Source organism: Gymnodraco acuticeps, unplaced genomic scaffold (assembly GCF_902827175.1).
Source record: "Gymnodraco acuticeps unplaced genomic scaffold, fGymAcu1.1, whole genome shotgun sequence".
Taxonomy (NCBI): Eukaryota; Metazoa; Chordata; class Actinopteri; order Perciformes; family Bathydraconidae; genus Gymnodraco; species Gymnodraco acuticeps.
In genome coordinates this window covers 2137027-2160980 of record NW_022992149.1, presented here as the reverse complement: position 1 = coordinate 2160980, position 23954 = coordinate 2137027, and the positions used below count along the sequence as shown (strand labels likewise).

General features: G+C 39.5%; 1 protein-coding gene across 1 annotated transcript; it reads left to right on the top strand.

Moving 5' to 3' along the window:
- The first annotated feature begins 11069 nt into the window (after positions 1–11069).
- On the top strand, positions 11070–23638 carry LOC117538395. The gene is made up of 4 exons (XM_034204052.1): positions 11070–11182; positions 12893–12927; positions 22567–22642; positions 23078–23638. Exons 2-4 carry the CDS (start codon positions 12895–12897, stop codon positions 23623–23625), a joined length of 657 nt encoding a protein of 218 aa, XP_034059943.1. The 5' UTR covers positions 11070–11182; positions 12893–12894; the 3' UTR covers positions 23626–23638.
- The last annotated feature ends 316 nt before the right edge of the window (positions 23639–23954 follow it).

Below are 23954 nucleotides of genomic sequence, written 5' to 3'. Positions count from 1 at the left end.
ACTAGGAAATGGCGCCTATAGTACTACTACTACTACTACTACTACGACTAATAATAATAATAATAATAATACATCCTTTCAGCGTTTCAGGAATATGCCAGAGACGCCACTGAAATGGTCATTGCACATTTTGGCCATGAAGTGACTGAATCAGCTGCCGCACCTCTCATCGATGTCAAGCGCGCCCGGCGAGATGCAGTGGCAGTGATGACAGCGCTCCACGGCTATGGGGGTTTAACTTTTGCCACAGCTTGCAAAGTGCTCATTTGTGAGTTCAGCGAGCTGTACCCTGACTGGGCTACAATGGCTAAAATTGCCTGTGTTCTGCCCGTGTCAAGCGTGCCTGCAGAGAGGGGCTTCTCCTTGCTGAACCGTGTCAAGACATCACTGCGGAGTCGTCTGGAGGAGGAGAGAGTGACGCGGCTTATGCGTATTGCAAGCTGCAAAGACACCTTGGACACGTTTCATTTCAGCTCTGCAGCAGAGGACTTTGCCGCAATGAAAGCAAGGAGAAAGTAAAAAGGGTAGCCTAGGGTAAATGTGATGCCTTTTTTAAAAACGGGCTCCAGATGTTACACGTGTCTTTTTTTAATAGCCTACATTTTAGCGGTTAATGAGGTTTTGCTCAATCGTTCCTGTTCATTTTGTTTAATCGTTTCTGTTGCTCATTAAATAGTCAAACTGATTTGAGGTCGTTGTCATTCTTTCGTCAATCTAGGTGTACATTATAGTTGCGTTTGTAAGATAGACTGTTATTGAAACATGACCGGTAAGTTTCGAATTTATCCGGTAAAATAAATTCTGTCCGGACCAGGGGCGTCGCCTGGACCTGGAAACATTCGGGGCTTAGCCCACAGTGGCGGCGCTACAGTCAAATTTTCTACACGCACATACACAATTGCGCCATCTGGTGTCACAAACGTGTGCCTGCATTAGCTTTGTTACGGCAATGGATTGTGGGAGATTCTCATAACACGTTAGGATCTCTTGAGGGTAAGGTGCCTGTATTATCTCGGGGGACAAAATGTATGTTTTTATTTTATAAGGACAATAACGTACTGTTGTGTTTGTTTAGTTTAATGTTAATTGTTTAATGCTCACAGTCACAGCAACATGTTTTTAGTGTGATTGGCTATTTGTTTTATATGATTTATCAACGTGATCATCAATAGCTAATCTGAGCACCAGAACCCAGCTCACGAGTCCTTTTATGCTGTCCATTGAAATGCAGGTATGCGAGTTTTGTACACCAGTGTATTTATGTTTAATGTTTCACATTGCTCCACATGATGCCTCGACTACAAAGTCTTCCATGTTTCTACGCTTCTTCCTCTGTGTCACAGTTTCGGGAATATCACGATCATTGCACAGGGCCTTGGTCTTGTCATAGACCTCATGTGCTTTCTCGTTACTTCGGTAACTTTTCAGTGTGTTCTCAACTGCTGTTTTGTAATCTACTGCCTGCACCAAGTCAAGTGTTTCTTTCTGCAGGTATTTGTGCAGGCCCTGAGTGGTTGAGAGCAGTGTCTGGAACATGACAAGCATGTAGATGGTACTGAATTTTCAAAGCTTGCTTTCCAGTCCCTTTGCTAGAGGGGCTGAAAGGCTCCCTAAAGTCTTGATCAAAGCAGGGAGGTTTTTGACATGCCCAGCGAACAAGTTGTTTGTCCCCTACCTCTAGCTGTTTCTGAAATGTTTGCAATCTCTGATGGTGGAAAGAGATGTGGAGAAGAAGAGTAGAGACACTCCAGGAGATCAACGCAGGTATGTGAGTTTTGTACACCAGTTTGTATAAGTTTAATGTTTCACATTGCTTGTGAAAAATATACTACCACTATACGATCACTGATGTTTTGTTGTTGACTGGACACTTATTTTGTAAAAGAGATAGCATGAGAGGATCTCTTAAGCAATGCAGCTCACGTGTCCTTTTTATATGCTGTCCATTGAAATGCAGGAAAGTAATCAGCTCTGAGTGATCTGTTGCCGAGGGGACACTACACCGGAGTTACATAAGCAGAGATAAAGTGCTATTTTGGGGGGAACTCACCTCCTCTGGGGTCCCCCAGGAAGACTTTTTTTAAATATTGAAGTTAAAAGCATCAATCTTGTGCACTTTGAGAGCAACATTAAGAGATATGGATACATCTCTCAACACCCATCAAAAAGAAATCAAAGAATCAGAATCAGAAACGGGTTTATTATTTAAAAACACTTCATTTTCCAATTAAAAATCATAAACTATGTCAAATGATTAGAAGTAGTTAGTAATCAGATTAAACAGAAAAAAGGGATGGAAGGAGGAAATAATAATCCCTCATCTCTTGCTGTTTGCGGTTGAAATGATCTCTTTTGCTGGCCAAACATGCTGGATGGAAAGCAGTGGTGTCTCACTTGCCTTGGCCCTGTATCTGCAGTCCCTAAATCAGTCATGTTACTCATTGACTCTTGTCTGTTCTGGTGTTCCTGTTCATTGTTGTCTCCATTGTCGTTCTTGTCTGTTGTTTCTCCTTCTTGTGTGTCCCTTTCTCCTGTTCTCCTTTCTTCATCCTCTGTTTGGCTCATCTGTGATGACTGTGGGTAAACACAAACAAGTATGTATCAGTTTCCAGCTCTGTCAAATAAATGAATTTCAAGATACACACATTTGTCTTCATTAAAATGAGTGTCACCACACTGTCACAAAATGTAATACTAACCAATTGAAAATAGTTAAATTTACATCTCTTGTAGATATCACTGTTAGAGTAGTTATCTGCCAATAGGACAGAATCATTCCTATACAAATGCAGTTTGAGTAATTCACTTAATATATTTACTTAAAACTTGAATATAGTCATTTTCACTTAATACTCTAATATAGTCATCTTTCTGCATTCAACACTAAGGAAAGCTGTACAATTTGACATGATAATGAGGAAAAAAGGCCTCCGACAATGCAGATCATTTTTTGATCATATCAATTTTAAGATGCGGGTCAAGGCTTAATATTTGGGAGCATAGTGTCCCTTGCTCCCTTTCAGGAGCCCCACTGGATTAGCTTTGATCTGAAATATTTGTATAAAAAGCTTGTTAGCTGGCTGTCCATCTCATAATGTTCACATAGAAACTAGCTGTCAATAGGAAATATAAATCAGAAGAATTATATTTTCATGCAAAATCTGTCACAAAAAGAGGTTGCACATTTAAATGCAGGTGTTGTTATGGCAACGTCAGTGGCCAGACAGCCACATTTACTGCTGCAAATACGTTCAAACATGCTGTCGACACGTAAAGCAGTGGCAACTATGCCACCATTTCAGATTACTTTTTCTCAGAAATACTGTCACATAACATCCATATATATTTCAGTGCTAGGTTGATGCTTAGCTAAGCTAACTATGAAACACTTTAACTGACAGGAATCAGGATCAACTGTGTACTACTTACTGTAAGGTAGCTTCTAGCTTCATGTCGAACACAGACAGTAAGTCAACATTTCCCAGAGAGCTTTCTTTGAAATCACCAAGTAACGCTAAAAAACACAACATTTAGATTGTATGACAAAGTGTTTATTTAATATATCTGGCTAGCTATAGCTACTTGCTAACGGTTTAGCTTACCCGCGCGATTCAAAGTAACGTCAACATAGCTATAATGTATGCTTTGCTTACATGTTCGCATAACTTGTAAGTTTACTGACAGGTACATACCTTGTTCACCTGAATCAGGTGGTGGCTCTGGGGTTGTTGTGTGAGCCACCACCTGAGAATTGCCGTCTTTTTTATTAAAGAAATGTCTAATGTCCATCTTCAGAATCTCCGCGTCCGGGGCTGACAGTTTAAAGTTGAAACATTGTCACAGAGGAGAGGTACGTACCTGTCAGCCAATAAAACACGTTTATTTCCATGCAACTCTCTGATTGGTCTGGTGGCGTCGTCTTGCCTCTGTGTTGCATTCACTGAACATGGGAAATTACAATTCTGCCGTCCGTCCTATAGGTAAAGTAGGTTAATGTATTATATTATTGAGGGAGAATTTGTCCGGGGCTAAAGAAAAAACATCCGGGGCTAAAGCCCCGGATGCCTACCCCAGGCGACGCCCCTGGTCCGGACATCTGACCGGCGAGAAAAAATCCTAGCGGAAACCCTGGTATGCATGTAGTACCACCCTTGCTAGCGATTCCCTCTCTAGTTTAGCATACTCAGCCTCGTTGTCCCTGGCCCTAGAACCACGATTTTATGGGGCCGGAAAAACTGGGGGGAAATACCCACTAGCCGGTACTACGCTATATGGAAAGGCCACCAAAAACTGGCCTGGCCTGGACGATAAAGGACGTTTAAACGGGGCTACCCGCTGCAATGGAAATGCGCTATAACAAACCTTATTCTTACTCCGAGCACTACTTCTGGTCCTCCGTCGCTTCACACTTGCAGAGGGCGATTTCTCAACTGGCCGAACTGGTGTCCTGGTCGGTGATGACACCAGAAAGACCGATGGTACTGCATCTCCATTAAGTAATGGTTGTTCAATAAATCGCATGTTATGTTTTATCATACTCATAGTAGTCGTCCGGAAACTTGAAATGTTCGCTGCATACATGCGCCTGTGGATCTTTCGGTTCGGGCCGGCCACATTTCGCTAGCCACTGCCTCCGAACGTACTTCCTACGCTTACCTTTTGGCAACAGATGGAACCGAGCATTCCGTGGATTGTTCCTATCAGAATTGTGGCAATGTTTCGCGATACAATGAGGCATATTTGAAGAGAGTAACTACAGTAAATAACATGAACATCAACGTGTCCTCGAAACCAAACGCATGGTTTACGTCACGTCCGGTAAAATGGCGCCGCCCACAGTGTTGATGTTATTTCGGTAATTAATCAGTTTAAAATCACTGATAATGTCATCGGATTAAAAAAAAAAAAGAGAGAGACTGGTAGAGACTGGTCTGTTTTATCGGATGATAATTATTTAAAAATGAGTGTCATGAGCATACCATTCCTTTAAAAACATTAGTTCCTCAAGTTGTAGAAATGTGCTAATAACGTTATTCTGAGAGTTATTTCCCTCGGCATTATGAACGCGCATCTAACCCACGGGACCGCGCCGCCCGGCACGTTCATTTGATGTGACGTGTTCAGCACTACATGCGTTTATCTTTACCCATGGATGCACAATAACAACGGACCATATCGCCTTACTGCCAGCCCACGGAGCTGTAATAATGGATATATTGCACATGTTTGCTGTAATTCATCATTTGTAAAATAATATACTACATGGGCTGTAGGCTATGATGTAAATCTTGTATTAAATAAAGTTAATAATATTACCGACGTAGATTAACGTCCCTGTAGCTTTATTGCACTTGCAATATACCATTAAAAGAGTTGAACGTAGCTGTTTGCTATTAGGCCGACTATATATTAAGTCGTCATATTTATACATATATCAATAAAGATATGTGTCAAAGCTCTAATCAAATTAACAGTTGTATTAATTATAATTGTATATATATATGTATGTATATTGCATGTGTTGTGTATACACACAAATGAACAACCTTGTGTTTTTTCAAAAGTTTTACAAGTTGTATTGTAGTGTTTATTTTAGTGTTGTTTTATTCTTATCCACATTTTGATTTCAGAGCACAGGACAGGAGAATGCTGGGCACAACATCACGCTCAACAGTGAAGCTGGCAATGCTGAACAAAACCAGTTATAATATTTATTCCGCTGAAAAAGTGAAAGCTTTACGAAAATGTAATTAAAAATACATAAGCATTTCAGGTAGAAATTAGCATTTCAGGTAGAAATTAGCATTTTATATAGAAATTCACAAATATAAGAAATGAAACCTAAAAGAGATGTTAACAAATGTATACCTCTGATGGCTGGCATAGTAGAACAAGGTGAACAAAATAGTGACACCATTTTTTAATACAATTTATATAGATTAAAAGGTAATATAATATTGTTTACAATTATTCTATTAAAAAATCCACCAAACATTATCAACAGGAAAGCCCTCTGAAGGCATGTTATGGTTTGAAAAAAGTTGAGGATGGGGTCCAGACAGTTCAATCAGGAGAGACTTCATTTTTTTTAAAGAACATTTATTGACACATGTCATATGATAAATGTTAAGTCCTTGGCGATTAGACCCCGATCCTGAAATCGTATATCTAAGAGGGGAAATGCAGCCGTGAGCATATAGGGAAACCCCCGGGGTCTAGACACTGGTGATGATGATGCTGAAGATCTGGATTTGATGAGGAGATGGGATGAAGAGGAGGTGTGATGAGGTCTTTGGATTAGCTCTCCTGGTACTGGATATGATGAAAGGAGGTGGATGGGGGGAGGCGGGCGGCAGCATGAACACCTGGAATCACAGCTGACTGCAGGAGAGAAGAGAACCATTTTAAAAATTGTAATAATGTCAGCAAGACATGAACATATATAACCACTATCATTAAATTCTGTAATTGCAGGTTTGTTAGCATGATATTTCAAACATAAATGGCCTGTCTTAGTTTAAAGCCCACTCACCACGTCAAGGTGCAAACCACGAGTGAGGACACAACAACGATCACAAACAGTACATACACACGAGACAACACTTACATACATATAAATAACTTACATATAAAATGTTTGGATAGTTATTTTAATACATTGAATACAATGAATACATTTAACACATTGAATACATTTAACACATTGAATACATTGAATACTTTGAATACATTTAACACATTGAATACATTTAACACATTGAATATATTGAACACTAAACTCTAAATAACTAATATACATCTCCAGTGTGGCAATATTGCTGCAAGATTTGGTATCAGATATGAACAAATACATGTTTAGAATTGTGCGTGTCCATGTTCAGTACAGACTTGTGCCGCGTTAAGCGTACTCCAAGTAGTATGTTGAACACAGACTTGCAAACAAAATACACCAAATTGAACTTTCAGTTACAGTTGAAGGTACAAATACAACATAATGAATATTGGCTAGAAAGAAGCTTGGGATGTTGCTGTTGACATTCACATAAATCATTCCACTGTTGAAAACCATGTGTTGCGTTTCTTAACAATAAATAAACAGAGGACTGTGACATACATTCAAATATAGAAGAAGATATAGAATAAATAAGTTAACTTACAACAGTCACAAGGAAAATAAAACACATACAGAGCTCATACATATATAGAAGGAAGTATAGAATAAAAAAGTTTACTTACAACAGTCATAAGGAAAATAAAACACATACAGAGCTCATACATATATAGAAGGAAGTATAGAATAAAAAAAGTTTACTTACAACAGTCATAAGGAAAAGAAAACACATACAGAGCTCATACATATATAGAAGGAAGTATAGAATAAAAAAAGTTTACTTACAACAGTCATAAGGAAAATAAAACACATACAGAGCTCATACATATATAGAAGGAAGTATAGAATAAAAAAGTTTACTTACAACAGTCATAAGGAAAATAAAACACATACAGAGCTCATACATATATAGAAGGAACACACACACACACACACACACACACACACACACACACACACACACACACACACACACACACACACACACACACTAACATATTACAACAAGCAACACTCAACTACTGGTGATGAAAATGGATCAACTTGGTGTATTGATGCCTGACAATGTCCTTGGTCATCTTCTCTGTCTCACGTCTGGCTAAGTGGTGCATCCTTACTTTACAATATATGGAGGATGTCATTTTCACCAGTACATGTACGTGATTGTCCTCAACAGTGGTTTAGAACATGTGGGAATGCAACTCTGGGAACAATACTTTGTCTGCACTGTACATCAGCACTTGATTTGTGATGGCTGATGTTAAGCCATGTCCCTGGGGGAGCTTGCCAGAGGTTATTCTCAAAATCCTTTGAAAGCAACGCTCCGACTCCATGCAAACAGCAATGATCCCAGGTGATGGTTTTTGCAAACCTCCTCGAGTCTTCAGGAGGACAAAGGGATGCACGGTGGTTTCTGAGGTCAATGCTTCAGCACAAGGCATGCAGTTGTGCTTTTTCTTGATCTTTTTGACAACAAAGCCAGCAATGTAGTTGATGGCAGCTTCCTTGTACTCAGAAACAGCATCAACATTTGGGCATAGGTGGTAATCATGCTCTGACTCTGCATGCTCAACAGGCTTCAAGTCATACCTGCGCAAGGTGTTAGCTGCTGCAGGTGTCGCCCCCAAGATGGATGTGTTATCGCGGAGGATGCAATTGCCTGTTCCAGTCCTCACTTGCAACTTCACTAGAAGACGCTTGTATGCAGCTGTGAACTGTCTTGCAGTGGGGTTGTTGTTAAATCCACCACGTGCTCTGACAGCCGAAAAGAACAGCTCAAGGTGATCTTGGCTCAGCTTATAAGTGAGAAGGTAACGGCACTGGGCATTTGGCTTACACACAGCTTCCTGGAAAACATTCCATACACTTATGCAGCTGGCAATGAAACCAACCACACAGGTTTTCCGTTTTCCAGCATGCACTGGTATGCCTTTCTCATCTTTCAGTTCGAGGAGAGACTTTTGTGCCTTCAGCAAGATTTTTTCTGCACGCTCTTTGTTGGATGTCCTCATAGGTGCTTTGTACCCTTTCCCTAGGGGATTCCTGCTGTTCAGGACATCGAAAGCAGCATCAATAGTTCTCAGGAACTCAACCGTCTCTTCACATCCTCTGAACTGTGGTAGATGGAGCTGTGTGTTGCAAAACTCCAAAGCATCTGCCACACTGCTGCTGAAAACCTGGGTTGCAAGCTTAACCTTCATTTTCTGTTTTTCCCACCGTATATGTGCCATTTTCAACTTGTTTCCAAGTCGCAGTCCCTGTGCCTCCTGAAGTTTGTTCAGCTCTTGTAGAAATTTCCAACCGATTTTTCCTGTTGGAGTTTGCAACGTACCTCGATCAGCCAATGTGTTTCGGATGAACTTGAGCATGTGGCACACATCAAGTACTGCATGGATTGTGTCTGAGGGATCAGCTGGATGTGGAAATGATGGCTTCATGTTAAGTACATCCATGTTTGCTCCAAGGGCTCTCAACATTGCAAAGTGGCATGATGGACCATCACATGTCAATGACAATACACGAGCTCCGATGGCATGGAGTCGAAGAAGGCACTCCTTGATGATATTAGCGCGCTCTTCTCCTGTCAATCCATCAATTAAGAAGTACGCTACTGGTATCTTCCATGAATCGTCAATAGCAACAACCATAAGGACCAAGGCATCTTTGGCTGGTGGTAAACTGTCATCGACGACGCCACAGCCTAGGTCCACGTATCCATGGAATTTCCCAGCAGCATATTCCACATGCTTACGTATTGACACTTCATCCATCATGAGAGCACACAAGGTTTCCTTTCCCTCACGTTTCCTTTCTTCGACACAAGACTTGATGGCAGAAAATGCTGGTTGTGTGAATCCAGGATCTGCAGAGATTTTGCTGTACCACGACCGGATGGTTTCGGGATGTGGCAAAACATGGTCAAAGCATTCACGCACATAAGCATAAGCTTTAGCGGAATAAAAATGCAGAGTCATTGCGAATGAACGCAATTCCTAAACTCCACTAAAAGAGGCTTCCAGCATCTCAGCACAACCTGTTGAGATGAGCATTTTCTGCTTCAGCCCACTGATAACCTCAGTTAAACAGTTAATTTTTCTTTTTAAACGTGTGGTCTTTTGTTTTTCCACTCTTAGTTTTTTGCGACAATTTACCAATCTTTTACCCATTTTGTTTATTTTAACTTCGAATTTGCGTTTCAGCTTATTGGGAGATGCAAAATAACTGTGGTCAGCAGTGGTTGAAATGATGTTGTGATTTGCAGTGTTTTGTGCATGTGAATCCTCAACACACGGTTCCAGTGTCTCATCATTGTGATGAAGGATTACATCTGACACAAAATGTGTTTCCTCGTGCACCTCCTCCATCACAATGTTGTCATTATCGTCCGATAACTCTCTGACACTTGCACCTTCCTGTATTATAGTCTCATTGGTGGTGCGGTGCTGTAATTTATGGTAAGTGTGGTCAGCAGAGGCTGAAATGCTGTCACTCACTTCAAAATGTTGTATCTTTGTGTCCTCAACACAATGTTCATCATCATTGTGATGAAAGATTACATCTGACACAAAATGTGTTTCCTCGTGCACTTCCTCCATCACAATGCTGTCATTAACCTCTGATACGCAAATAGTGTCACTTACCTTCGGGGCCATACTCACCACCTGTGTCCTGGATGTTGTGTGGACGCAGGGGAAGGCAAAAACAGTCGGGACAGCAGATGATTTCAGTTCTCTGACGGTGTGAAAACACTCCTCTGTAAAATGTAGAGCACATATGCGGGAGTTAGAGTTTGGCTTCCAATTATTGCGATTGATCTTCTTGACCCACTGACACATCCTTGCTTTGTCATGGCGTGGAAAACTGTAACCATATTTATATCATAGCTTGAGTGGTATGCACATCTTAATTGTATTTATTATCCCTCCTATTACATTCAGGGTTAAATGTACCCCTTTTTAAAATCTAGGAAAAATACTTTAAAGTACACACACACAGACACACACGGTCTGTTGGGAGGTAAACATGCACTGTGTCACATTGACCAAAGAATATTTAATACATTTAACAGGAGGCTTAACTAGGTATTACAATTCACTATTCGACACAAAACAACTACTTATCATATGTTGTTCTTTCATAATTATTTTTCTAATCTAACCCTGATCATAGATGTATGAAGAGAGTGGTAATCACACACTAGCAATTGTTAAAGCTATTTGTTTAAGTCTAGCATATTATTCAGCTTGCTAGCATTAGCTTACTTAAAAGAATGTTATATATTTATAGACTGTATGTTTTTTTCACATACCGGTGCATAGAAATGTTAGAAGCACTCCCTTCACTTCGGTTCACACAGTTGTAGGCAACACAAGGCATTTTATTATTTTATAATATCTTGCTGCAAAGACAAAGAAATGTGGATTTCCGCCACAGGAGATGTTGGAAAGAGAGGCTGAATTTAGCGCAGCCCAGACCTAAATCCCCCGCGCCCCTCCCCCTTCACACGCGGTCACGTTCAGGGTTCACTGTCACGTCACTGAGGCTAAAGAGACAACGCTTTATATATACAGTATACCAGGGGCGGATCTACCGGGGTGGCATGGGGTGGCAACTGCCACCCTAAACAATAGCCTCGCCACCCCAGCTGCCACCCCAGTTGGCATCTTTGTTTTGAAAGAAAAGTTGTGGCTCATCGGACATTTATGAGAGAAAGTCTCTAATGTCCGAGTGCAAGTGAATGCAGCACAAGATGCACGTCATGTAACCCCTCCCCCGGTCCTGGCGCGAGAGTGGAAATATGACGAATTCACTTGAACGGGGGGACGGCGCAAAACGAGAAGCCTTTCGGACCCAAGCACTGAAGGAATGAGGTATTTGCGGTCTACAATGACAGAGAAGAGAATGTCAAGTTTGGCTGTACTCAGCATTGAATCAAAACGCACTAAAGCTGTTGATCTTAATAAGTTTGTGAGGCGTTTTGCTGAACAAAATAGTAATCGCCGCATTCAGCTGTAATAGACATGCCAACTTGATGCTCTGCTCACGGATGACTCGATGAGAATAACAAACTGTTAAGATGATGACCTTGTATGCGTGTATATATTTTTTTCTTTGAGGGGGTCTGCCCCCAAAAAACAGTTTTAAGTCCTGAGAAAGTAAAGTAAAAACGCTAACAAATTAAATCTATTATTATTACTATTTATTAACAGTGATTGACAGCTGATAGGAATAATATGATTGTTAATAGTATCATATTCATACAGACAAACATTGATGAGACAGTTAATTCATGTACTTATTGCAGCAGTCTGCATAGATTTGGTACTCCCTGCTGGTCTAAGAGTGAGACAAACTCATTCAGTTATTGTTCAGTCAAAAATTCATTAAATTACGTCTGCCACCTTATATGTAAGGCTTTACTGATGTGCCACAATAATATCACCTATGTGATTGAGTTAAAATATTAATATTGTGGCTTTTCAAGTAAACATTGATTGTAGGGGTGTAACGGTTCACAAATATTTCGGTTCGGTACGTACCTCGTTTTTAGGTCACGGTTCGGTTCGGTACGTTTTCGGTACAGCAGAAAAAATTATCACAAAACATTAAATATATTTTTTAATTATTATTAAACTGACTAATGTATTCAAATAAATACAAAATATAGTAAAATAAACATTAAGGTGCAGCATTTCGATGAACTGAAATAATCTGTATTTGAACTGTACTAGTACAGCAAGCTTGACATTAGGACTTGCTTGTCATTGTATTTTCATGTTGTTTAAAGAAAGATGAACTTGTCCACACTGTCTTTGTCCGTCATCCTTGTACGTAACTGCGAAACCAAAATGTTCCCAAACCAGAGACTTCAATGATGCTGGAGGATTTTCAGCTCAACTTTATCTGCGTTCGCCATTTCGACAGTTCCTCAAATTACTGACTACATTTGAACGCATCCCTGTGACCAGCTCTCATAGTATGCCTCTCGTCCAATGAAATGACTTGGTCGCTCTATGATATATACCTGAGATTACTTCCAGAAAGTGGTTCATGTTCTCAAATTTTTACGTTTAACGCTATATTCGTTCGGTACACACGTGTACCGAACCGAAGGGCCCGTACCGAATAATTTCAGTACGGGTACCATTACACCCCTAATTGATTGATATGATTGCGATTTAAATCAGCATATACTTCTGTCAGGGGATGCCACCCCTCAAAATCTCCTGCCACCCTCTTGCCACCCCATGAATATTTGTCTAGATCCGCCCCAGAGTCTATCTATGCTAACAACCGACAACAGTTTGCTCCAAAAGGTAAGAGACGAAAACATATTTATTTTCTAACCTGCCTCCTTAATGTCTGTATGTAATGTAACATGTTCTCATATAAAAGAGTAAAATAAGCCAAACCACTCATCAGCAACCGCTACTGTGGCTAAGCTAATGTTGGGTGTTTGCACAGTAATTTCCCATACTTTTCATAGTTAACCAAAATGCTAGAAATGTATGCATGCCAGCAGTTCTGCAATGTGTTAACTGATCGTTATTCTCGCGTCCAGGAAAGAGAAGCTTAAAAAGAAGACTAAATGGAGTCTCTGAGATGTTTTCAAATTGGTACTTTAAAAATAAAGGCGCGGGTATGTTTACAAGCAGAATATTGTTAATTCAGAAAAACAGCTGTGTTCTGGCTCTCTGGTGCGCGAAGGGAAACGAGAGGCCGAACCGCTCAGGTGCAGCTGTTATATATCCTCTGCTGGCTCCTCCCTGCGGGCCGGCCCTCCACATCTTAATGTCCGTTGTTACGTTAAACAGAGGGTTTCGACATTTTACATTCATTGCTTACTTCCACATGCCTTTTCTCCTCCTTATCTCTTTCATAACGTTATATGTAATACATGTTAACGGCGTCAATAGCCACTTTAATGATACTAATGGGCGGTAGTCCCGGATGTCGTCATGAAGGATTTTCAGAATAAAAGCTTGGTATTGAGAACTTCCGGTTTTTTCCAGAAAAAATAGCATTTAAACTGACGGTATGTTTAAGGTACATTATGCTATAAAACATTGATTTTAATTTCTAACAGTCCCTCCTTACACACCTAAAAGGTGTGTATAATACTGAAATCAACGAGTTCTTCATCTGAACTTTGCATAGTACATAACTCATATCAAAAACATACAATCAAAATGGAATGGTTCAATAGCCTCAACTTTACAAAAATACAAAAAATACTTTGACTGTGCTTAAACATAAAAGTTTTCCCTTGTGCTTAACTTCTAGTGTTAACATTCAATATCATTCTCCAAAATAGCAGCAATGGCTTGGTATCAGAACATTTCTTCCTCCCTCCTTTCACAGAAACCTTTCTCATACCACGCTCAGTGTTAAGGCACTTGTTTTTACAAAGTGAAAAGAAACAAACCATTTTAGAATAGCAATGATTTATAAAACATGAGATCTACCATATTAGAATAGTATAAAATAATAAAGAATAAAATAAACTATCTTGGAATTAATGGATTCACTCCATTTTAGCATTTTAGTTTGCTCATTTCTTCACATGATTTCATAATTTAAAGTATCACATCAGCTGGACATTCATTGAACAATCTCATCATTTTCATCAACATCTTTATATGGGGGTGGGTTGTCTTGTTCTGCTAGCATTTGTAACCGTCTCCTCATGAGAAATGTACCCTCCCTCCTTTCATACCATTTAAGGTATGAAAGTAATATGTTCTCTAGAAGAGGCCGTCGTGATCAATCGGTACGTTAGGACATGGAAATGCAACATCTAGGCCTCTCCTGGGCCCCCTATGTTATCCTTGTACCCTGTGGAGCCTAAACTCCCCCTGGGACTGGTCTCTTAGCCCTACTGGCTTTGGGGTGTTTCGCCATGTTGATTAACTGCATAAAAAACATCACTGTCTGTGCTAGTGCACAGGACTGAGTACAAGGTTTTAGTTCCACGATATCACCAAACATCTACTCTGGGGTACGGCATTTTAGACTTTTTGGTCAGTTACAACAGTTGTAGAATTTCATCACTTAAAAGTTCCTACTTCAGTAGCTTTGGGTGATCTGTTCTAATGCAGTGATAAAGTCCCTGAAATGGTGTGAAAACCGGTGGAATATCACTAACGCATTACACTAATTTATTTTCAATTCTGGTCTACTTAAATAACTATGCTGACCCCCTTTAACAGTGTGTGGAACCTTGGGTGCCCGAGCATGTGATAATTACTCCCTCCTTTAACAAGGACTTTAAAAACAGAAGTCATTTCATTAATGGTTTGTAGTTCAATTCAGGAATTTTCACTCATGGCAGATATGTTTCTCCTTTTAAATAACATCTCTAAATGTCAGGTCATCACTGATTAAATGGATGAGCATTAGGAGGTGGTGGCACTTGTCTTTTAAAACTCATACTCTGGTGCCGTGCGCTCACTCTGAAGCTGCAAGTAAGATTTAAAACATCTGCAGGGTGGGTTGAGCAACCCCTTCTCCCTGAACGATATTTGTTGTCGAAAATATGCACCATTAAAATGAGTGATCCAAGGCCCCGCATGTATTACTCCCAATTATACTAGTTTTTCAAAATTAAAATTTTCAATCGCTCTTTGCCCAGTTTCTTTTTAAAACTCTACATCTTGGACGACATACAAATGTTGTTTCCACCTTAACAGTTCTCCTATGGTAACAACCATGCTACAATGGTGAAATCAATACTCTAGATTGGAATACTTTCTTTGGCTTGGTTCTAGCTCTACCTTTAACATTTTCCATTCAAATAAAGATTTGCCTGCTATCTATATTGTAACAAATTAAATCTTCCCCAAATTCTCACATGAATAAGAATCTCTATAAGAATAATTTGTTTATTATGATGAAAAAATTTAATAATATGTTCCACCCTCAGTGTATTTTTAGGATTATTTTCTAATAAGTGTGTTTATGTGTAAACTCACTTACTCCCGTGTTCCTTCTCTCCCCCTCTGGTTGTCAAGCCACGACCCCCTCACGTTCTGCTGGCCCATGCCAACTCCTCTGGTTCTGTCCTCCCCTCCGTCCTGTCTTCTCCTCAGTCCATCCGCTCTTGGATCCTCCCGCTGTAACTCTTTTCAGTGGCCCAACTGCTTTGCATTTCATCTCCTCCTTTTCAGTCTCTACGCTGTTGCATGGAGGGCGTATTCCGCTCTCATGTCCCACACTCTGCTCTTGTGCCAAATCTCGTGGCTCAGTTTGGAACTTCATGTCCTGTTTGAGGGACCGATGAGAGTTTGCCTCTTTGTCAGCATGCTGGTTTGGTTCTAGATGCCTCAGGTGGAGATGGTTCTGGATGCCTCAGGTCGTTGTTGGTTCAGCTCGGGTTCTCTGTCTTTTCGATGGAGGAGGAGTCTCCTGTGCTGAGGTCATTTGTCTGAAGATGGGGTCGTAGCATTCTGACAGGCAGAGAGAGAGAGAGAGAGAGATAGAGAGAGAGATCTCGGGACGCATTACCTATAGTTAATTCTAACACACTGAGGTAAAATATATCCAATCCTTTCCACTCCATTTTCCTAATCTTACCATCTGTCTTAGATGTTAAATGTAATCTAAACTCAATTAATGTCTACTAATGGTTGTGCCATATCCCTAAACATTGCTTTCACCCACTGTAACATGGCTACTCCAAATAACTCTTTCAGGAAACCATTTTCTTCCATAAATTAAAAATACCTACATGTTTCAAGCACCACATATTTCACACACTATAAAAGAACGTCCCCATATTTTCTCCATCACTTTAAATCTCACTGTTATTTAGAACATAAGTAACTTTTGTGACTGGACATATCTGCAATGTCGCCACAATCTGCTGGGGAATTTTGTTCATAGAGTTTGTACGTACAAAGCTGTACTTGTGGGTTAGTAGCCTGTTTCTACTGTAATCATTTTAAATAATTGTGCTCAGATCACCGGTCGGTTGTTCATAAACTTAACAGGGGTATTTCTGGCACAGACTAAAACATGGATCCAGTGTATTTGGAGATTCCCCTAATCTGTAAATCCCCATCACTGATTATCCCGATCACTTAAACCCATCTCATCATTTGATACAAGAACTGCATATATGGGGGGTGAATCATCTTGATTATAACCACCTCACCTTTGGGAACGAGTATTTCTAAATCCTCCTCTTGTTGCTCAGCTGATCTTTTGGCTCTGGGGATAAGTAAAAGTCTCTGAAACACAGCTGGAGTTTTGTTAGTGATGTGGGCATTCTCTATGAATGGACTAATGGATCCATGTCTTACTTGATATTGTACTCCCCATCCAACCAGAAAGGTGCCAAATGTAATGAGCACAATCAACAATGCTATTCTGACTCTTATCCCTAGGGGACCCCACAATTGGTTTGGCTTTGTTCTTGACATTATCTTTATTTTCTCCCTGATTGTGTCAGTTACAGAATTTAAATAATGAGTACTATAATAACATATACAACAATTTTACTCTTTTTCAGATGTAAAGCAAAAATAGGTTTTCACTTTAGTGTACAATCTATAAAAATATATAGACAATTCGTCTCTTGAGATGTTTCTATCTTTATCTTATTTCTATTTATTGTTTTGTTCCAGCTCTGCCAAATCAGTCCTAACTCCCAATAATGTTCTGGAAGTTGCCAGTGAAGGGTGACAATGTGTGAGGTGGTGTCAATTTGCTCCTTTTTCTTTACCTTTAAACCGGAGCGCGTGTGAAGTTCATTACAACTTCTCACTGTTCCGTCCACCGGGATCAGCTCACTGTCTTTTGTGAACTTTCACCCTCACCCAATCACCTGGCCGAACAGGAGTCTCGTCTGGTGTCTCGTCTGGTATCTCTGTGGTATTCCTAGCCTGTGTAGACAAAACTTGGATAATATTACTAAGAGTTCTGACATATTCATTACTTTTATTAGTCTAATATCTAAAACTGGACCACTCCCTCCTTGGAGGAGGCCCAAGCGTCGGCATATCTTTTGTCGTTATGAGACCTATTGTTAACTACATGTTATTATTTATTAACTACAACGTCACTGAAATCAATATATCTGTATAATCATGACACTCCCTCCTTTGAGCATAACATGCTCAATTAATATTGCAATGATTACCCTATTCTGAACGGGACATGTAAAACCCATAACGTTGCACAAAATAAATATAACTTCTCCGTCTACCCATAAGGTGTACAAAAAATGTATGATGTATGGTTTTCTGATGGTATAAATGCATCTTTACTCAAATCTGCCATTAGCACAACAAATTGTTTACTTGTTGCAATAATGGCTTTTGTCCTGGTATTATGCATCATTGTTGCTGCGAAAAACAATACCCCTTGTGTCGCTAATGCGTCTCAATAATTCTAGGATTAGAGGATTGTTTGATACTGCTGAACAAAGATATGATAAAATAATATTTCTCTAAACTAGAGAGAAAATACGAACTATTCTCACCTAGGGTGACATGCATGAAGGGCTGGTGCCCCTCACTCAAAATTAGATATTGCCTTACGCACTACATTATAAATCAGTAAAATTACTCAAGAATAAATAAATAAAAACTGATTCTTGAAACTGTTGTAAAAACCCTACAACTTCTTCATCCAAGCTCTCAATCAGTGTTATGTTATTTAATCTGCAGCTCATTGCCTTAAAACAGATACTTCAGACCGATTATAAAATTGTGTTTATGAGAAAAAATGTAATCTGACTCCATAAATCACATAATTGTTTGACTAAAAAAACTACACTTCCACTAACAATAAATGAAGTTCCCCTTTAAACACAGCCCCGGTCTTCTGACGGGGTCTATCTATGTACTGGCTGGAAAATGTTGTGCCAGTCTCTGTCGCTCCGTCACTGTTCTCCCGCTAACAGTCACTCTCTAGTTCTGCTGGGTTCTTGTTGACTTCTTCACTGGTTTGAGACAAGCGACCCTATCGGACACCTCCCTTTGTAGCCAGACTTCACCACAGCAGAATCGAGTTTCTGTTTTTAGGTCTCAACAGCTCCACGTCAGGTGTATCGCCGCCCCTTGAACTGCAGTCGGTGTAAACAGGAGGACTTGGTAAGGATCCTCCGTCTTGGGCGAGTACTAGGTTTCAGTCTTCTTTTTTTTTGGTGGAAACCTGTCGTCTTGACCTCACTAGCTGTGTGGACACAATAGTTTTCTGTGTGGGGGAACAACATCACTCATAATCTCGTTCCTTCTCATAATTACAAAAATAGTCTGCTAAATGTTCTATTCTGTGGATGCTTTATGTGTAAATGCAAATGCTACTCTCAATTTTGTTTTACATTAAACATTAAACCTCTCTCTCCTGTGGTGACAGATATGGCTCAATGTAGCTGGATTTCAAAATACCCTTGTGCTGAAGATGCATCACCTGGTGGTCTGGCCCTCTGGGCTTCCTCATTGTTGTGATTGATACCAGGGTGTCAGTGGCATTTGGGTCATGTTTGGCACCCCTGTTCGTCTTTGACATCTCTGGGACCCCCTGCCTCCGTTGTCATCATGGAAACCTCACCCGGGGTATCTGCATGGAGGGCCGTTGTTTGGTGCATGTGGTGGGTGTTTTATTTGTTGTTGTGGACAATCTCTAGCCCAATGGCCCATTTGGCTGCAATGGTAACATCCCTCAAACCGTAAACGTCTTCTGCCTGTGCCTCCTTGGAAACCTCCTGGTTGTTGGTTCTGCTTCTGATTCTCTGGCACTATCTGAGATTTAACAGTTTGAGGTGTCTGCCCTGCATTCTCTGGAAGTTTCCCCTCCCTTCTCCTTGTCTTGTTCCTACAAGCTACGGTGTCTTTTGTTTTTTCTGCTATGTCTTCCCTCACTGGCAGGTCTGCTACTCGGACCACATTTATGCTGTGTGCCAATAGGCTGGCATATTCCAGATGGAGTATCAGACTTGTAACTCTTATAAATCTTTCTTCATCTTCCCTCCATATAGTTCTTTTAATTGGAAAGGTTAAAGCATCTGATCAAATTTTTACCCTTTCCTTGATATCTGCAGTTGAGCCTGGCTCTGCGTCTGGTCTCAACTTAGTTTCTTTCGGTGACATGCTCTCTTCCTATTCAAATGAATATTATTAAGTTATCAAAGATTGAAACACTAATCCTCCGACTAGCACCTTCGTTCCTGATAAATAATATCCTATTTCCTCTGTACTTAACTTGAAATCTGGAGAGGGTTTTTTTTTTTTTGATTTTTTTTTTTTTTGAAAGTTATGTTTTTTTATCATTTAAGTTTTTTGTAAAAATATTAATAAATTAAAAGATAAAAACTTATGCACATTTTAAAATCTGAAATGTTAAAATAAAAATTGTACAGTGTATCGTTTTGACTTTGAGATATGAAAATCGAAATCTTGTGAAAATCTAAATCTACTGTGTAAATGTCATAATTTGTGTTAGCTTCAATCAATTGGTGTTTGAATATTCTACAGTCTAGTTTGAAAGTCTATTATGTAAAGTTTCTCATCTTTTAATTAGAAACCACTTTGTAATTCTGTCCTGGCGATTGGCGCATGTGTTCATTCATAACACTCAAAATCAAGCTTCAAAATGTTATAGTATCTTTGTAATAATTCTGTATTACCAGCAGAGTGCACTGTTGTAATTTCCAGCTCAATCCACTAGGGATAGCTGTTGCAAAACTGACCTCTTTTTAACAAGAAGAAGCTTATTTCCTTAAAAATGGGAAGAAAATTAGAATATGGTTAAACACAGCACATAACCGCCAAAACACATTTGCAAACAAGAATATTCAAAAAACCGCCAATACGCACTTGCAAACAAGAATATTTCCAAAACCAGACTCCTACAAATACCAAACTTCCCACGGTAAGATAACCTGTCTATTTTATAGTTCCAACTCTGCCAAGAAATATGATTTGTCCTTCTCAATGTGGAGTGCCTAGCCTCATGTGAGTGGGACTGTGTGTCAAAACATGTACTTTCAATTAGCATTTCACGAAATGGCGACTGCCGTGTGGTTTATTTTTAGCATGAGGACAAGACAAGATGGCAACTGATTTTCCAACCTTTGACCTGAAGAACAAAGGGATTTGAAAACACCTCGTGGCTCTCACTGGGGAGTTTAAATAATGGCGGGGGTGCAATCTTGTCAAGAAAATTCAACACAAAACAACACTGCAGTTTAAAATAACATTTCTATCTAGTTTACTATGGAAAAAATGGGCTTTATCTTATTGATATCATCACTTAAAGATAGGAACCCTTACGCATAAGCCATAAACCTATCTACGTATTATTTGACTTTATAGTCCACTATTGGTCAACTGCTGCCATTTAGACACGTTAGGTGGAAGTAATATGGAAACCTATCAGCGACCATTAAATGACCGTCGTCAATTTAACGTAATGCTGCTGTAACCCCAAATACCGTATTCCACCCGCAATATCTTGGTTGAAAATAGAACAGTTATGACCACTGATAAAGGCTCACACCTTAATCAAGCCTTTTCTCGAAAAGGACTTTTTTTAAAACAGTTTTCAACTGTTTTCGACTAGCACTGACTTCAGTTATTTAACCCTGGGTTAACTCGCTATGCCTTGTTGGTTTTCAATTACTCAGTGCTTAACTGACTCCCTATGTCTCATAGATCTTAACAAAAATCGTTAAATGGACATATATATCCTTACGTCATAGGCTAACTAACTACTAACGTAACAAGAGACACCTACATGAAAACACAACAAGACACCTACCCGAAGTACAATGACCACACACATTTATATTTAAAATACAACACACACACAAATTAATAGCATGCAGGGTTAGATGTAAGAAAAAAAGAAATTTGAACTCACCCTGCTTGTGAAAATGCAACGCCACGTGTTATGGAATTCTTATTGTTATAAATTTGGTTGTTTTAACATTAATTTAGGCAGTCTTTCTCAGGAGTCCAACTTACCAGACAGACACACACTCCTATTGTTCACTATGTAATCTATTGAAGATTTTGAATAAACAGGTACTTCTTTACCTTTCTGTATGGGCCCGAGTGTATATCTGCCAGCATTGTTCAAGCTCCTTTGAAAACTGCAACTGCTCTCCCGGTGCTGCAAGATCACGTCGGGGTCACCAATTGTTAACTGTGATCGTTATTCTCGCGTCCAGGAAAGAGAAGCTTAAAAAGGAGACTAAATGGAGTCTCTGAGATGTTTTCAAATTGGTACTTTAATTAAAAATAAAGGCGCGGGTATGTTTACAATCAGAATATTGTTCATTCAGAAAAACAGATTTGTTCTGGCTCTGGTGAGCAAAGGGAAAAGAGAGGCCGAACCGCTCAGGTGCAGCTGTTATATATCCTCTGCCGGCTCCTCCCTGCGGGCCGGCCCTCCACATCTTAATGTCCGTTGTTACATTAAGCAGAGGATTTCGACATTTTACATTCATTGCTTACTTCCACATGCCTTTTCTCCTCCTTATCTCTTTCATCACTTTATATGTAATACATGTTAACGGCGTCAATAGCCACTTTAATGATACTAATGGGCGGTAGTCCCGGATGTCGTCATGAAGGATTTTCAGAATAAAAGCTTGGTATTGAGAACTTCCGGTTTTTTCCAGAATAAAATAGCTTTAAACTGACGGTATGTTTAAGGTACATTATGCTATAAAACATTGATTTTAATTTCTAACAAATGTTAACTCTGTATGCATTAGCTAACTTTCTAGAAACCAGACTTTGCATTTATAATTCGTTTTATATATATATATATTTGTATTTAAAATCTATAAATGTGAAATGAAAAAACTAAAAATGACATATCTTTTTCACAACTAATTTCCAATGTAATGTCCCTACCATTGTAAACGACGATGCATACAGAATCTTCAAGAACACATATTATTTTAAAGAGGCGTGAAGAGCTAATCATTTGTATTTTATTTATAGATGGCAGAAATAGCCGGATCGTCATCCAGAGAGGAAATCCTGAAGGAAAGTGGGCCTCCCGCCATACTTGGACAAGGTGCTGTATAGTTTTTATAAGAATTTGTATTCATTTTGTTTCAGTAATATTTTGATTGCATACCCTTTACTTTCATATAGCAAAAACAAATATATTGTACCTTATTTTTACATCTGATAAGTGAAATCAGTTGATTGTGACCTTATCACAAAAAGTCAGTGACTTGATACATCCTGCTTCGTAATAATGCATGAAATCGTCATGCATTATTTAATGTAATATTAATATATAATCTTAATCCTTATAAAGTTTCATCATGATTCTATATACAAGTATAGAGTTATATGTAATATAATATACAAATTAAACTTGTGTAGTCTTAAAAATATGATGAAAATGATATGACAACTCAGGCTACATGTACCGCCTTTTTCTAAAAGATGATCACCAGTAAACACTTTATTTTCCTTTTTCAATATATTTTATTCTATCTAGGTCCCAATGTGTGGATAATAGGGAGCAGCTACGTTAGACGTGGGGAAGAAAGAGCCAGACACACCATGGGAAGCAACCTGGGTCTCAATTGCCGTGTGTGGTGGTTTGGCAAGGGTGGTCTGAGGTGGAGGAACCTTCTTCCCTTTTTCTATCAGTCCTTGAGAGGAAGAACAGTCCCGGATGTCTTGCTCATCCACTGTGGCGGCAACGACCTTGGCAACATCAAAGGTGTGGAGCTTGTCACAGCGATGAAGCAGGACCTGCTTTCCCTCAGTGACAACTTCTCAGAGATGAAGATAATTCTATCTTCTATCAATGAGAGATGTCACTGGAGGAATGCCAATCCGGGAAAGCTGAACAAGGCCAGAATGTGGGTGAACAGAGAGATGGGTAAATGTGTTAGTGGTTTGGGTGGAGAGAGTGTAAGGCATCCTTGCATTAAGTTTGACTGCCCTGGCATATTTCTAAGAGATGGAGTTCATTTCACCAATTTGGGAAATTATATGTTTTTAAGTAACCTTAAACAGTCCCTTGAGGCTACAATCTAAAGTGGTTCTGCATTTTGGATTCTAGCCTCAACAGGATATATTTAACAAGAATAACTTTTAAATTTGACAGGGCAGTCCTCCTTGTAAGGATGTCTTCACTTACTCACACTATTTTTTTTAAATGTGTAATTTAATTAATTTAATTTAATTTAATTTAACACATTCTGTGTTCTTCCTCTCTCTTAAACTTTAGTCCCCTTGTCTTTTTCTCTCTTTCCTTCACTCATCTTAGTCCCCTTGTCTTTTTCTCTCTTTCCCTCACTCATCTTAGTCCCCTTGTCTTTTTCTCTCTTTCCCTCACTCATCTTAGTCCCCCTGTTTTGTTTCTC